This window comes from Porites lutea, chromosome 11, assembly GCF_958299795.1.
Source record: "Porites lutea chromosome 11, jaPorLute2.1, whole genome shotgun sequence".
Classification (NCBI taxonomy): Eukaryota; Metazoa; Cnidaria; class Anthozoa; order Scleractinia; family Poritidae; genus Porites; species Porites lutea.
This window is the reverse complement of record NC_133211.1, coordinates 7,161,178-7,178,361: the sequence shown is the minus strand read 5'-3', so window position 1 is coordinate 7,178,361 and position 17,184 is coordinate 7,161,178. Positions and strand designations below refer to the sequence as shown.

Sequence of the window (17,184 nt, the reverse complement as noted above, 5' to 3'; positions counted from 1 at the left end):
CGCCCCCCCCATAAGTTTTCTAATGGTCCGTCCCTTAGAGAGGATCGTATTCTATGAGTTGTCAACACGTCTTTTGTTTTACATTGCGCAGTCGGTCATTTCAGATGATCCGATAAAGAAATATGTCACTTGTGACATGACATGTCAGCTTCTGATTGGATGCTATAAATTTAAACGCACTGCTAAATTCAAAGATAATTCACCAAACTTGAATAAAATTTTGAGCATCTGAAAAGCGACGACGAACTGAACGATGCCAAAACGACACTGTAACAGGTACGTAAAAACGGGCGACAATGGCTTCTCGTTTAGCATCGATTTCTGCGGGTGACAATCTACCGTCACAACTGCAGTTGAAGCAGCGTCCCTCTGCCGAGAAAACATTTCTCCAAAAGAAAGTGCCAAAACTAGAACATGAGGAAGAAAACGTGGACATTATACTGACTATTGTATTGGTGGGCTCTTCTTCTGTAACCACAGAACAGGTATTAGGTCTTCTTGAACAGTTTTTATTCATCTTAAAGCTTTGGCGCCAAAGAATAGCATTGCTAAGAGATGAAAATAACGCGAAGTACAAGGAGCTAACAGATTTCGAGCGCGCCACTCGCAACGCCGAAGACGCAACGAATAAATATAAACACTCCATACGCCAGGAATATTACAAAAATCGAGAGCAAAATTGTCTCCAACAAAAGAAACGTCTTGAGGAGGCTTTAAGGACAGTTTGGGAAGAAAAAGAAAAGGCAAAATTCAAAATGACGAAAAAGGATTGGGATCGCTTTCAAAGTCAGACAGCTCGCTTGAGTTCTTTACTTGGACTCAAGCTCGATTTTCTCGAGCCCCTAGAAGAAATGCCACCAGAACAACGTGATCATCGAGACGATAGAGAATGGATAAAGATCTTTCTGGAAGAGAACAGTGAAAAACTTGACTCAACTGTCAGACACTCGCTCACTAAAGATTTGCTTGAGCGTATCGGTTTCGACCCTTTCAGCTCAGCAGTTGAAATCATAATGGCTCGCTCACAGGCAGGTAGCAGGGAAAACCACGTTGACGCTTGTGAATGGGCACAGATGTTTATAAAAGACGAATTTAAGTATAATCCTCTGCTGTCTACAAGAATGTCCAAATTTCCTTTTCAAAGCAGTATCACCAATAAGTGGGTTCCGCTAACGAACATACCTAAAGAAGAGGTGCAAAGTAACATCCAGTTGTCCAGCGTCAACATCATGAACCTTGTGACCAAGGAATCCGATGCGTATGGCCTAGCTAGTACAGCAGTCAGTGCCTTGATGCCACAGGACGACAGAAACATTGCTCTTTATCATGGCACAGACCACCAAAGTGCGCGACAAATTTTGATTCGGGGAATATACTTAAATGCTGGACGACAAAAGCGAGATTTCAGTTGTGGAAAGGGATTTTATTTAACAACTGAAATGGAAGATGCTCTTAACTGGGCAAAACAAACAACAGAGAAGCCAGCCATTTTAATCTTTGCAGTCGACCGTACCGATCTTAGTAAAACCCGTAAACTGAACTTGTACGAAAATGAAGAAAAATGGCGAGAAATAGTATCGTCCTTTAAAACAGCTACGCGAACCGCGGTTACAAGAGAGAGTGTAAATCAGTATGACTTGATTGAAGGACCGATGGCCAGAATGATACGGGACGAAACCTGTGACGAGTTGGTGTTCCAGCCGAAACCGTTATCGTATCAAATATGTCTGATTTCAGAAGTTTTCGCTGAGGAGTTCGAGAAGACTCTCCACTCAGTTGTCTTCTTCGACTTTTCTTAGGCCAGGCGGAACCTGCTACTAAACCATATGGACCATACTACAATAACTTTAAATTGTAATATCATAGGCGCAGTTTTGGCCAATCTTATTAAATCTTATTATACAGTTTAAGTTTCTAGCATAAAAGTGTATGTTAACAGTTGCAAATTGTGCGTGCTTCTTCATCGTCTCCAGCTCAGTCGGTAAGAAGAAAGTTAAAATATCTTTGCAGAGAGTTATAATGTATGACTTGACAGCCAAGGACCCGAGGCCGCCGATGAGACGTGAAAAACCTCCGACATTAAACGCGTCTTGTCAGACGGCTTTTGTAGGTTTTGAGAAAGCTGTACATCCATTTTCTTCTAAGACAAGTCGATCCTACTGCTAGACCATATGGAAGAATAGTTGTAAGTATACCATTTTACGAGTACTTAGATTAAACAATCAAGGGCCTAAGAACAACTGTAGTCTTTCTACTAAAAATCGGTGGCAAAAAATCAACGCACTTGATTTCAGAACCTTTCGGACATAAATTGAATGAACAACAAAACTGAAAATTGCATCTTCCAACTAAAATAGCAAGAAACAATACTAAAGGTGTGTTCGATTTCGTCGTGCGGTATTCCGGAGTACGAATACATGCAAAGGTTGTTGAAAGTACCTTCCCTCGGGATTTTGGAGCCACCAGATTGCTACACTAATACAATCATTTCTGCCTTAGGGCTTGATCATCCATTTATGCAATAGAATATGCTATCTGATATGTTTGTATGCCTGAACGCTCAGCTTGTCAAGAACAAAGTACGTCCCCATGCTAATTAAAAAAGATCCAAGAAGTCGGCAACACTTAAATGTCTGCGTTCTGCTAGACTATGCACATCAGAATCTGTATTCAGACAATAAACAGCAATTCAGACAACAGTTTGCTATGGTTATAATTGCAATAGAGACGAAAGAAATAAAGAAATATCAAGAGTGTAGACTTCGAACTGGATTCATAAGAGGGGACAAACGTTTTTGAAATAGTTGTTAATAGTAATACCACTTAATGCGAATTTCACGAGAGGATAGATAAGGCCCACCAATTCAATTTCGTGCCATTTTACTGGAGAACGCATTTCCAATTCTTGCGTAGTGGGAATTCTAACAAACCAGAACTGATAGATCCAAAAAAAGACTTTCGCCTTTTCACCCGGCCCTGGTGGTCTCACCTATTGGCTCTGGCCCGATTATGAACATCACATTGCTCCAGCTATTACCACAATCTTTATTAGCTCTCTTATTAAAGCAACATGTAGTCCCTTTGACACGGAAATTAGTAAACGTGTCACCTACTCCTAAGGAGTCGCGGGAAGGGTACACTCCAATATCGACGTGGCTTGCTTCTTTGATACACCCACAGAAGAAAAAAAAAATGGGATAAGATTGACCACTATCCGGACTTAGCGCAAAAGATCTGGAACTGCAGAGGTGTGTCTATTATCCCTACCATGATTGGGGCACTTGGAAAAAAACCTGAAGATATGGTTTAACAACATAGGAAGACCTGGGATCCCGAAAATTCTAGGTGGCCTTTTTAGGGTGAAAATCCGTTAAAAATGTGTAATTATACCATTTTGTAGATGTTTGAAAATCCTAGGAGAGGCAGGCAAGCAAGAAATTTTACAACAAATGCTCCGAAAATTCTAGATCTCAAATCGTCTTCCGAACAGATGTTTTCCCGAAAATTGCCGTTGGGTGCCCTTGTTTCAGTTTATGGTAGCTTGAGTTACTCTTTTGTAGGCAATTTACGGAAGTCCTAGGGTATTCAGCCGACACCTCAAGAGCCTAGAGCTGTCAGACCTTGGTTTTGAATTACTTATAAAAATTAGCTGGCTGCACATTGAATGTGCAGCCAGCTAATTTACATAAATTTTTTTCGCGCCTCAAAGCTCGTCATGGATAAATAGAATCTACCTATTCCAGAGGTGCGACAGCACATTTCCCATCTCAGAAATGTAGCTAACTCTGACATGCAGACAGTTCTGTATTAATTATAGTTGAAGCGTTGAAACAAGAATTCTCACTCTATCATCATCAGTCAACCAATCATCAGTAATAATTAATGATATTTAAATACAATGTTAATCAATCAGTCAGTCAATCAATCAATCAAGCAATCCTCAATAATTTTACCAGGTAACCGCCTGTCCATTATAATGAGTTTTCATTGAAAAAATTATTTTGTTCATTTACAGGCTCACATATTTCATTGTATCCAAGCTTGAATTTTGTTGTTTACGTGCCTTCTCAGAGACAAACACCTCTTTATATGAGAATCAAGGATGGTGAGAGATTAATATACATAGCTGTTAAATAGTTAAAAACAAAACATAAAACTTAAGATCAGTTTATTCAACTTTTTGTTTGAATTATTACAAAAGTGTCTTATTTTTAGTCTTATACACAGCCCTGCTGTTGACATCAGAGAACATCCCCTAGTGGTTTCAAAATCCAACTAAAGCAGTCTTCTGTTCAGCTCAGCAGCTGTAGCAGGCCTTTCTCATACGTTTAACCTTAAACCTTTATTCATACCAGTCCTTTAGTTACAGAATCTCACCTACGTCTGCTGTCAGCTTCCTGCCTGAGGGTTCCTAGAAGATGAACGTACATGGGACCCTTATCAATGCCATGCCTTTCGATTCCCTGACACTTCTTAGTCTTTCTGAGCCAGTTTTTCTTTCACCCCACTTTAAGCTCCGATCTCTTTTCTTTTTATATCTGTCAAGGGCAGCAAAGCAGTAGCAATGCATTCTTGAGTCCACAATGTGGTGGAATCATGATTTGCAATCTTCAACAGACTGCACTAACGAACAGTACCAGACCACAGTGGATAGAGGTTGATATGAATCCCGTTATGAACACATTCCTGGCTCAACTGAAGCTGTTACTGGGAGTTATGCCTGTGGTAAGAATTCAACTTTTTTCCATTCTCACTGACTTTTATACTTTTTCACAGCTTACACCCCCAAAACTAGTCTCCCACATGGCCATTTTTGTCTGCTCACGGATTGTCCTTCATGATGATTGTCTTGTCTTGTTCCTTTGTTCCCTAAACCTTAATTCCCTTGTTCCTTATTCCTTTGTTATCTTGTTCCTTTGTTTCCTTCTTCCCTTGTTTCTTTGTTGTTTTGTTCTCTTGTTCCTCTCGTTCCCCTTTCTCTCTTGTTTCCCTGTTCCCTTGATACCCCTGTTCCCCTGCTGCTTTGTCCCCCCTCTTCCCCTGTTTCCTTGCTCCCCCTGCACCCCTTGTTCCCTTGTTCCCTCTGCTCCCCTTGTCCCCCCTGTTCCCCGGTTTCCCTTGTTTTCCTTTTCCCCCTGTTCCCATTGTTTTCCCTTTTCTCTTTATTCCCCTGTTCCTTTTGTTCCCCCTGTTCCTCTTGTTCCCCTTGTTCACCTGTTCCTCTGTTTCCCTTGTTCCCTCAGTTTCCCTTGTTTTCCTTCCCCCCTGTTTCCCTTTTTCCCCATGTTCCTCCTGTTACCCCTGTTCCCCTTGTTCCCCTGTTTCCCCGTTCCTCTGTTTTCCTTGTTCCTCTGTTCCTCTGGTTTCCCTTGTTTTCGTTTTACCCCTGTTCCCCTGTTTTCCTTATCATGTCTTGTCTTTTCTTGCAATGTCTTGTCTTGTGTTGTCTTGTGTTGTAATGTTATTTCTTGTCGTCTTCTCTGGTCTTGTAATATCTTGACTTGTCTTTTCTTGTTATGTCTTGTAATAACTTGTCATGTCTCGTCTTGTAATGTCTTCTCATGTCTTGTAATATCTTATTTATCTTGTCTTGTAATGTCTTGTCTCATCTTGTATTTCTTTTCTTGTCTTGTCATTTCATGTAATGTCAAGTGTCTTGTCTTGTAATGCCTTGCCTTGCCTTGTAATGTCTTGTCTTGTAATTTCCTATCTTGTGTCATCTCATCTTGTCTTGTAATGACTTGTCTTGTCTTGTCTTGTCTTGTAATGTCTTGTCTTGTAATGTCATGACATAACTTGTCATGTCTTGTCTTGTTTTGTAAGGTCTTTTCTCCTAGTTCTTGTCTTGTAATGTTTTTGTCCTGTCTTGTAATGTCTTGTCTTGGAGCATTGCGTGATGAGGCAAAATCGCCTACAAGAGGAGGTTTCTTAAAAAGCAATAAGTTTGATTGTAGTCTTTTTATATTAGAGTTTTAGGTCTCCTATCAGTCTAAATACACATGTCTTTGAAACAGATTAAAAATGCGACTGAATATTCTCTTCGGCTTTCTAGCTTAAGATAATCCAACCTAACTGATTGTCTAAATGTCATTTTGATTCATGCCCGTAATAGGTTATTCATTTCTAAAAACGATTTATGCTGCCTCTTTTTCCAATTTCGTTTTGCTCCAAATGAATACAATAAATTTTATTTTAACCATTATTTCCTTTTTTAAAGAAACTTGTAGATGGTGTTGAAGTAAGATTCCCAAAAGATGTTGGAATAACACAGTGGGTAATGACCATTAATGTAGTTGTTTCTTTGTTAACCCTTCAAGTCCCAAGAGTGACCACCCTCAATTTTCCCCTAACAATCTCCATACATTGTCAAAAAATAAGGTTATGAGAATTAATAAAATGATCAGTAAAGGGAAAAGTCCTTGATCTTTTGTTAAATTATCTCAACTAAATTTGGAAGGAAATGTATGGATATCAGTTTGGAGAATTTGTATGTGGAGAATTAAGTGTAGATTGTAAGCAGTCTCCTCTTTGTCTGATTTAACAAGGCAATAATTGCTCGCCCGCGCCAGTGTCGAAGCCACGAGGCCAGCGAATCGAGGGTCGCAGCCTCTCCCGTCTTACGCCTTCCGTCTCGCGCGTGGTCATTTTCGTGTCTCACGCAGACAGACTGAGAAAAAAATTACTTCTCTTAGTCTTAACTTAGCCTCTAGTTATGGTTAAGGTTTTACTGTACTCACAGGAACAGGAGTCACTGATGAGACGGAAAACATTGGAATATCTTGCCACCTCCACCATCACGCTAACATCCCTCGCCCAGCTGTTGGGAAAAATCAGCAACATGGTTATTAATGATCACATTCAACAGCAAGTGCAACAGGCGCTGCATGCAGTCCATCAGGTGTGAATAATATCCTATCATATTCACCTCAACTGCCCGCCTTCCCCTTTCCTGAGTCAACATTTTGCCCTAAGTGAGAAGTAAGTCTTTATGTGGGCTTCGGGGAGGGGTAAGTGGGCAGTTTCCCAGAAACGTGTAATGATATTGTTTTACTGTAGAATTTTATAACGCAAAGGTTTTATCTACACATATATCTGAAAATTTGGTGAAACTTCTCCTTTGGGACAGCCCTATTAAGAGGACACCCAATTCAAGGAACAAACATTTTGTTCCCGAAAAAAAAAAAAATTCTACATGTATCAGTGAGTACTGTTGAAGGGATTCCTCGATTTAGGGGAGACATGTGCTGATCCTGAGTTAGTCCCCTAACGAAGGCTCGTCTGTGTAATCTTTGTATCAGCCACCTCTATTGAATGGACACCCCTATTAGAGGAACACTTTTTCTGGTCTGTAGAATATCCCCTAAATAGAAGCTCCTCTCTTGGGGAAAAAAGCGAAGCGCACAAGTCAAATTTTCAAAACACTTTGTAAAAGATTTCTTTAACTGGCTCCGAAAATGTAACTTTGTAGTCTTCTTTTCTGTTCTTATTTACTTTTTTCGCTGCTTGCTTCGTTGCATCCTCCAAATCTCTTGCTCCTTGCCAAGAAAAGAAAGCCTCGGCTGGTTGCGAAGGAGATTGGAGGTTTACACTCAGTCCTAATGAGTGTGAACATTTATCTTCTCTTTTTGTGGTAGTTTTTTGGTTGTTGAGGACGGATGCAATCAGCAAATGACTGAAAAGGCATTGAACAATACCCACATCACACCACAGCAGCTAAAGGTGATGTTACACAGGACGATTCGACGCGACGATTTTTTGCGCAACACATCGTTGCAATGTTGGAACAATGTTGTAAGCATTCGAAACAATGTCGCAACAATATTGCAACGCTCTGTTGCGCTAAAAATGGTCGTTTCGAATCGTCTCGTGTAATATCACCCTAACTTTCAAGAGTTAAACACCCGGGGAGATACCCCCACATCGTAAAATCCCTTGTTAAGCCCTGGGCTTATATAACTTCGTAAGGCGTTTTGGGTGGGCTTATAAACGGGGGGCGTATATCCGTGGGGGCGGGGGGGGGGCTTTAACCTCCTTTATCTTCATTTTTCTAAATTCAAATATAACTGAATGTTTTCTTTACAAACGCTTTTTTTTTGTAGTCTGTAACAGCCCTTGAGCACGGAAATCTGACCGTAGCCGTTCTAACTGCCAAGACAGCCATCAAATCTTCGGGTCAGTATAAATCTTTTTTTTCCTTTTTTTTTTGTACGAAGTAGCGCCGAACGCCCAAACTTCTGCCCTCTCTCGATTTAAGTGTGTTCTTTTACAAACTACCAGAAGTAGATATTACTGGTGACAGGAATGCCATCTCGGGTGTTATCCATATATCATCTGTTAGTGACAACTTTGTTCTTTACTTTCTTTTAAGATATGGTGAGCTCCGTCTATTCTAGCTTGCGTAGCAAGGGCTTCCGTTTGGTTTGGGATCAAAGAAAGACCGAGGAATAGGATTTTCGGTTTTGGTCGCGCGAGAAATGAAACGAGAGCCATTTTTCGCGCCGTCTTTGGCTCTCGTTCCGGAAACGCTTGCTACGCGGGCTACATCCATTCCTATATGATAAAATTCTGGTTAAATGATAAGCGATACCGTGACGTTACATTCTCACTTGTGATCAACTCAGTGTCCTTCTTTCTTTCAGAGGAAGCATTTTTTGACCCATCAATACTTGAGCTTTTGTATTTCCCTGACGATCAAAAGTAAGCAGTTATATTTTTAACTCTTTTTTATTATTGTTACCAATTATCAGAGTGATTTTACTTCACCTACGAAGCAGGTACTAACAACTAGAGCAAAAAAGCTCCAAGTAAACTAAAGAAGACAATGGTAATAGGTAGTAATTATAACTACTACCTATTTCACGGGTTAAGTACAATCCCTGACTCTAACGGTAATATGGTTTATTTCTTTTTTCTCGCAGGTACGCCATCTACATTCCTCTGTTTCTCCCCATCAGCCTTCCAGTTTTGTTGTCTCTTAGACAAGCAATAATTTGGTACAGAGGAAAAGACGATGAAGACAGCAAGGACGAGAAAAAAGATAAGCAAGAATAACTTATTGATGATGTCATGGTCATCTCCGGATAAAACAAGATGAATGTGATATCTGAAAGCCGCTTGTTTTTGCCCATATCGTGTGACCATCTCGTTTTCTCGATCAAGAAATTTTGCTTCGCATTGTCCCTGACGGATAGTAAAGAACCCTTTCGACGAGCTTGCACGGGTACTTGCGACAAACTGCTAGGATAACCGTGAGATGGACTATTATCCCACCTAGAAGGGGTAGCAATTCTCGTAATAAGTCCCGTTAGTTTTGGGATCATTTGTGCCTTTTATGGTGACCACGCAATTTCCGTACGCGATGCGTTGGACAAGATGAGTGGTAAAAACCACATAAACCAGTCCTGTAAGGCTACGTTCACACTGTACGGGATAGCTTTTGCACCAGAACGAAAATTATACTGAATAGGGCTTCTGTTCACACACGAGAACGATAATTTCGGCGCGATTTCTGTAACGGAGCAAAGCTGCACCGCGCCGATCTTGAGAGTGGAGAATCACCTTTCGGATAAGTGGTGTTCATACTATACCGGATAGATTTCTTGTCGGCATAAAAGGCTATCCGGTTTTGAGTGAACATAGTCTAAATCTCTGTTGATGAGACACTCGATTTGAGCCACTAATCCATCACGTCATGGTGTCCTTACTGCAACCAAAGAAGGGAGAACAATGAGGTATTAAGCTGATACGATTCCATTCTATTACAGTTTAAGTGTCGGCCTGTTCGCGAATAGACCTACAGTTCAAGCTTGGTCAATGGTGCATATTCATATAATATGCCATTTCCGAGCTGTCGCAAGCCTCTGTTTCAAAGTGAGGCTAAGTGCGACGCTGTTGATATGAAAAATGATTTTTTTTATTCTCCTGCAACTGAAGCAAAACTCATTTTCACAAGAAAGGTGTTGCACTTAGCCTCATTTTGAGAATGATAGTTTTTGGAACTCGGAAATGGACAATAAACTTTTTTATGAGAATGTTGATGCAGAGAATGGGAAAAACTAAAGAACATTCTAAGGTGAAGGAGATAGCTCAGGGTGAAGTCAAGTTAAAAACAGTGTATTCTAGCCGTTTAAACATGAGCAATATAGAGAAATTGTCACAACCAGTGCATTAAATGTTTACTGAACATTAGTATAGGGTGGGTTTGAAAATTTCACACCAGTTTGAAAAATTTAAACCAGTTTAAAAAAATTCAAACCAGAGAAAAAATTTGAACTACAACATATACACCACTCCCCAGTGAAAACATTCATTTGTGGCTCTGTCTCAGGGTAAGCTCTTGCTCAGGGATGTTACAAAACGGTGAATAGGGAAAAGGAAAATGAAAAATGGGAGAAAAAAATGTCAGTAACTCTGTCAGTTGTTTCCTTGCCCATTCCCGTTTGCGTTTTAATAATACCATTGTCTTAGGCTCACCTCAAAATTGGACGGTGTTGAAAAGAAAACAAAACAAAAGAAACTAACAAACAAGTAAATAAAATGCAAAACAAACGACAAGAGAAACAAAGAGGGTTGCTCTTTTCTTGACTTATTACAGTGTAAGAACGATGAGACCTGGGATCAAAAGTGGCCTACTTTCAAAGCGAGGCTAAGTGTAAAACGTTCTTGTGATAATGAGTTTCCTTTGAATGAGAATAAAATATCATTTTCTCATCAATGACTTCGCACCCAGGAAGGGTTCATAATTTATGTAGATGGGGCTGTGGTGATTTTAGCATTTTTCAGGTTCAAATTTTAGTAGGTATCACCCTATTATTTGGTGTGTTTTTTCGTGCCCTCGCTCATCTATAGGCAAAATACATGACCTCTCTCCGCCTCTCATTATTTCTACACCTAAATTAGTGGTTTGACACAATTTCTTATCCATAAGGATTGTTTTGAACTGTTTTTGTCTGCTCATTTTCTATTTTTTAAAAATTCTCAACTTGAATCTGGCATTTGCCGTTTGCCGTATACGAGACGCTTAAACTCCCTAATGCCTCCTTTTTAGTCATTTTGGCAGAAATTCTCGATAGCCCCCGCCCCCCTTAAACCTAACCAGAAAAACTCATGGCCCTCCCAAAAAAACACCATAGCCCCCGAGAATTCATAAATTATGAATTCTCCCTTAGCCTTGCATTCAAATATAGGCTTGGGGAAACTCGGAAATGCACTATTCAAGATCAACTGTGACAGTGATTAATAAATCTTCTTTAAAAAAGATCTTTTTAAAGTCTGACTAGGTTAGGAACTTATGTACTCGAGGCAAAAATGTTTGACGTCATCTATAAACATTTTAATACGTCCGCAACATTTGTTCTAAGCCTGTTGCCACAGCAATGCTTCGTTGAAGGGCCCAGTTGCATAACAGCAGAAAATTCGCACTTAATTTTATGTCGCCTTATGCAACTTGCAAAATTGATCAAAAATTAAGGTAGGAATGAAAAGTACCAAGTGCACTGTGATATGATAAAACAAGAACGCTCTAGGTAGCGTTGAGTCTCGCTTGTTTGTAGACTGAAGATAAGAAGTGAGGAGGCGAATAGAGCGCGAGCGGGGGGGCGCTCCGCATATAAAAGGGCTTGCGATGCTCATTGTCTTGCTTTGGCCGGGGTGTAAATTTCGGATTTTGGTCTCACTTACGGTGTTCTGGGCAAAACGGTATTATATTTAGCCGTGAAGGTCTTGTTTAGGGTTGCATGTGAAAAAATATAAAAATAACAACATAGTCTCTCAGCGGTCAAAAAAGCTTGGGCTACGCCCGGATCGATCTCTTGTAGGGGTTTAATTCAAAATTTCCGACGAGCATCCCCTTGCCTTTCATGTGCAGAGTCTTCCTCCCCCGGGGTTCGTCATAATTCCTCAGAGTCACCGACAGCAAGTGAAAAAGTTGAATTAGGGACGGACCATTAGAAAAGTTATGGGGGGGGCGGGGAATTTTCGAGCCGCAGGAATTTTTTTTCTTTAATGTTTCCCGTGAATGAATATTTTTTTTTGTCAAGATGTTGTGCACGAATATTTTTTTTTTCCTTGAAGTAACACTAAACTAAAAACATATTAAATCACTCAGTTGTTCACTTAACCAAGGGCATAATTTAAATATAGGCTACCTGGGCATGTATGCGAAAGTAAATTGATACATATTATAAGGTACAGTTCACAATAGCCTTTTATACACAAGGTATCCTGTATTGTACGTGGATTGGTACTGCGCAGGTTCATATTGCATTGCTGAAATTTTACATGTAAACAGCATTATAAATAAGGCATTCTAAAAGAGTGTACAGTTGACTCTCTCTTAACGGACACCTCTACAAGACGGACACCTCTGTAAAACGGACACCTACAGTTGGTCCCTGCCCTTCTTTACTCCTTTTATTTGACTCTTTATAAGACGGACATCTCTCTAAGATGCACACTTAGTACCGGCCCCAAAGGTGTCCGTCTTAGAAAGAAATGACTGTGGGGTTCTTAAAGGATACATAAAATGATTTATGTCCACCACTATAAAAGATCTGACGCAATATAGACACAGTGGGACAGAAGAAAGCCAGTGGGAGTAGATGGGACATTTAAAATAAATAAAAGCTAACCATACTTCGAGTCAGTGCTTAATGCTAATCACTATAGTCATGTCTTAGCCTTAATCACTATTTTCAGTGCTGTATACTGCTGACCATCATTCGGCGTTCTGCATTCTGCGTTCAGTGTTTTGCATTCTGCAATATACCCCTACCATTGATAAATTATGATATACTCTTACCATATTGATACGTTAAAGTTTTTGTTTATAAAATATAATTATGATGATATTGTTATTATCAAGAACCAGAACGGAAATTGTCTAAAAATGTGAGGTAAAAATAGATAAATTTGACCAAATGTGAAAAGTCTTTAGGCTGCTAGTCTGAAAAGAACATGTATCTTTGAGTTAGTTCCATTTATCTAAAAGGACCGGCAACAACTGTAAAAACAAAATCTAAGAAAATAGATTTATTTTATTTTTATTTTTATTTATCTGTTGCTTGTTAGAAGTACCAAGAAATAATATATATTCTGGATGTTTCTAGGTGTTTCCTTCGGTTTGTGGGGAATACTCTGATTATTGTTATCTATGGTATCTAAAAGAAATTTATTGATCCAGATATTAGATATATAGTTCACAAAGTAAGGAAATGATAACCTTATAAGATGTTGAGTTTTTGTAATACATAGAAAAGTGTAATTGAATTTATTTAAAGTTATTTAATAATCATATCTGAAATTGCCAGCGATTAAAATTTATGATAAGCTTACAAGCCTTAGATATATTTTTTTGTATCAGGTATGATTATTTACAAGACCAAAATTCAGCAGGAAGTTTATTCAAAGGGCCGATGTTTTGCACACAGTATGCTTTCCTGCCTGCCTTGTTAAGACTTGTGCAAAATGTGTGGAAGGCCAATGCAGGAATTTTTTTTCCTGGTCTACTCTGCATGCATGAATTTTTTTTCACTTAATTTTCCCTTGCATGAATTTTTTTTTTGTACTTCGCCCGCCCCCCCCCCCCCCCCCCCCATAACTTTTCTAATGGTCCATCCCTTATGATTTCAATCTACTGCACGGGGTCCAGAGGAGTTGCGTGTGAATAAATAAATTAATTATTCAAAGTCTCACTTCGAAAAATGTTTATACCTGTCGCTTAACGCGATTAATTAGCCCAATGGGATCTTTATGAATCTACTGTAAAGGATTTCTTTGCTTTTTACCTGATCCAGATCGACTTTGTTGTTCGCCATTTTAAAAATCAATAACCGCAAGGGTGACGGAAGGGCGACGGAAGCGCGAAGTGGCGAGTAAAAAAAGGGATAAGGGAGGATACTTGTACCCCGTGACTTAGTTCGTTGTGAACCGCATCTCTCGGTGACGGAAGTGAATGAGACCGGAAACGCAAAAGCAACAGACCGCTGCTAATTCAAGAATCAAAATATTAGCTGGGGAGGGAGTTTTAAAGATCTTAGAGATCTATGCGAAGGCAACAGAGTTTTAAGTGAAGTGAAGATCTTTCAAGACTAAACATTTGTTGTGTACATGCCAACAATCTTCGATGTCTTTAAGCAGGTTTCGCTTGTGTAAAGGCTTCCCACTACCCAGTCGCAAAACGAACAACCAAAGACGCAAGAGGTACCATTGTTGGAACCACCGAAGAATGGCTCAGTCGTGATATTACAGTTGCCTTGTACCTCCGCTCTACTCAGTATTACGTTTTATTGCAACAGTACACACGACCTGTAAATCACTACCCGTAATAATTTAAGATTTTCCAAACAAAACTAATGAGTTGGGCTTTACGTGATACAGCATTGCACAAAAACATTACATTCATAGACTAAAGAAAATCGCTTAGTTATTCAGATCCAGAAGATACTTTGGAGAAAACTGGAACCCTTATTCAGCCGTAATAGAAAGCTTCACCATCATGCTTCAAAATAGTCTGCTACACAGTCGTTTTTAGTGTCGTCACGCAACGCTCTTCCCCGCTAATAGCCACAGTAAATCGATATGTGTGTCATGATCTCTCAGCGTGAAACATGCGGGTAAAATAACATTTACTCAGTGAAAATGTAGAACCTTCCAGAGCATAATCTACACAGCAGACGAAAAAAACTTTATTATATCAGCATTTACTTTACTACGTCATTTCAGTCATCTTCTGTTGCGGTGGACAGCAAACGGAAGTGCTGTCTCGAAGCCGTAAATTTCGGTCGCCGAAAATGAATTTTTATGCCGTTTTCCTACAGTATTTCGCAAATACATAAGAATTCTAGATCAGGTTAGTCAAATCAGGCAATTTCATTGAATTTCATTTGAGTTTCAAAGATTCGAAAATCGGCCCCAGATTTGTTTCCTCGACATTTATCATCGCCTGTACAATAATATTAATGATGTACGAAATATCAAGTTGTTCGTTGCAATTAAGTATCCAGCATCATGAAAAAAAGGAAAAGAATCAGGCTGTTGAACACGAGAGGTAAATTAACGACGATTTGCTTGTTGTTTTTTACCTCATCATCGAAGTTCTGCTCATGAACATTCTTCCTTGTTTCAACATCTGATGTATTCACTTCTTTCAAAGTTATCAACGCTTTCAAACGACAGAATTCGTGGAACGAACCATTCCGGAAACGCTCGACATCTTTTAGTGTGGGTCTACCACGAATGGTGTGTGGATTTGTAAGCGACATCACCGTATAATCCATTAATCTTTCCAAATTTTTCGTCTCTGAACATAACATTCAGACAATTACGCGTTGTTTTTCCAAGTGTTCACTGAGATTGAGAGCATCGTGTCGATTTTCATCCCCAGATTCTGCGCTACCATGACCCGGAACACGTCTTTACAAAACTATTCTTTTTGTCACGTTTAGCTGTATTTACTTTTTCGCACGTGATCGTGAAGGTCAGAACCAAATTACCATAAGATCAGAGAGAGCACGTGTTTACAGTTTTACTTTTTGTTATGTCTGTTTTGCACTTACGATTTTATCGGCTTACTATGTCATATAAGCCTGAAACGTAACCTGTTTTAACGAAAAAGATAAAGTCTGATTTCTTACATGGAAGAAAAGCACTTAAACGTGATAAACATTGCGTGTTATTCGAGTCATCCCCCAAAATAAACCACATGCTCATCACGAGACTCATTTCCATACAATGAAAGTCGTCACGATTCTTATCCCCAGTTTCCACGGTCTTCGCTAGGAACGCGGGACCTACAAACTAGGTCCCACCGAAAAAAAAAAACCGAACAGCATTTTAAGATTCTCGCTTTGCTAAAGCAAGCGAGACTAATTATCCTGAAACACCGTGACCTAATCCTTGGATGGAAGCTTCCTCTTTCAATAGCTTGGTTAATATTTCTCGATAAAGAATGGAAGAACTTACCGAGATGTATTCCTCCACTTTTTATGAAGGCTCAGGCATAGTCCTGTCGACTGATCAAAATGATTTAAAAGCGGGTAAAAGAGTTTTCTTTCTTTTTGTTTTAAGCTTCAGTGAAGAAAACGTTTCTTATTTCAACAATAACATGTGCTACGACAGTCATACGCTACATGTTGGGGACGCAGCCAATTGTGTAGTCGTAAAAAACGGCGGAAAAACGAGAACGCTCGCCTTCCTTCCTTGTTCCCAGACCTCTCTCGTGATGGAATTTCTGCTTCCCGTGGTCCTTCGCGCTTCGTTACCAGTCACTCGCGTTTCCTTCTCGCCGTTGTCAGCGTACCTGCATCCCCCTGCATCCGAATCAGGTCTTCAATTAAAGTTAGTGTCCACAACCTTAAAAATTTTACTTCTTAAATTGAAAGCACTCATTACTAAGAAAACTTCTGCAAAAAGTTTGCGATTTGAAAACGTAATTTTTTAAGATTTGTTTTTAACTTGCCGCCATTTTAGCACTCCATTCGTCTTGGTCTTGCCTCCGAAACTTCCGGAACTGTGAGGCAGATAAATAACGAGGTAACAGAGCAACATTGATAGAGTGTGTGCAATAAAAGTGGGTACAATGTATGTCACCATACACCAATTAAGTACCAAGAAATTTAGCCCCTGAACATTTATAAAAAAACTCTCATCAGTTGAATTAGAGGCATTTTTTTTCGAAGAAGTTTTAGTAGTGATGTTTTCTTTCAGTTGACATAACAAAATTTTTACCAGAGTCAAAAATTATTTCCACTGTAATTTACAGAGTAGCTATTATTATTGAGCTAATGTTTCCGAGAAAATAAAATGAAATCATTGAAAATTATTTAAGTCATTAAAAATTATTAAAAGTAATCCTAATGATAATTCAAATTTCTTAAGGACTTTTTAAAGTCATTGGTTGATGTTGTTACTCTCATATCGTCTGCAAGTGAGTTCTAGAGCTTTGATAGACTCGAGTCCATGAGTGTCCATAAACGTTAGATAACGCTATCCACCGGATAAATCACTGACAAGCAAAGGTTTTAGGGAAACCAATTGCGGGGCCGACCCCTCCCTTATTTTTAGACCAAACTGAGGCCCCGAGGGGCGAAAAAACTTTGGGGGGGACCGTCCCCCTCCCTTATCTCAGGATCCCCCCCCCCTTATCTGAAGGTCTGGATCCGCCACTGTTATCCGCCTTTTGAAAAA

General features: G+C 39.6%; 2 protein-coding genes across 2 annotated transcripts; both read left to right on the top strand.

Annotated features, from left to right (window-relative positions):
- The first annotated feature begins 187 nt into the window (after window positions 1-187).
- On the top strand, window positions 188-2,699 carry LOC140951646 (uncharacterized). The gene has a single exon (XM_073400944.1). It carries the CDS (start codon window positions 297-299, stop codon window positions 1,797-1,799), a length of 1,503 nt encoding a protein of 500 aa, XP_073257045.1. The 5' UTR covers window positions 188-296; the 3' UTR covers window positions 1,800-2,699.
- On the top strand, window positions 200-10,188 carry LOC140951647 (GPI transamidase component PIG-S-like). Its single transcript, XM_073400945.1, has 8 exons — window positions 200-276; window positions 4,016-4,105; window positions 4,547-4,725; window positions 6,218-6,274; window positions 6,740-6,898; window positions 8,100-8,172; window positions 8,640-8,697; window positions 8,919-10,188. The coding sequence occupies exons 2-8, from the start codon at window positions 4,090-4,092 to the stop codon at window positions 9,049-9,051; spliced, it is 675 nt and encodes a 224-aa protein (XP_073257046.1). The 5' UTR covers window positions 200-276; window positions 4,016-4,089; the 3' UTR covers window positions 9,052-10,188.
- Window positions 10,189-17,184: the final 6,996 nt, after the last annotated feature.

Coding starts and splice junctions, on each gene's coding strand:
- LOC140951646 (XM_073400944.1), top strand. CDS start 297: ATGGCTTCTCGTTTAGCATCGATTTCTGCGGGTGACAATCTACCGTCA.
- LOC140951647 (XM_073400945.1), top strand. Junction 4,726..6,217: donor TACTGGGAGTTATGCCTGTG/GTAAGAATTCAA, acceptor CCTTTTTTAAAG/AAACTTGTAGATGGTGTTGA. Junction 6,899..8,099: donor CGCTGCATGCAGTCCATCAG/GTGTGAATAATA, acceptor TTTTTTTTGTAG/TCTGTAACAGCCCTTGAGCA.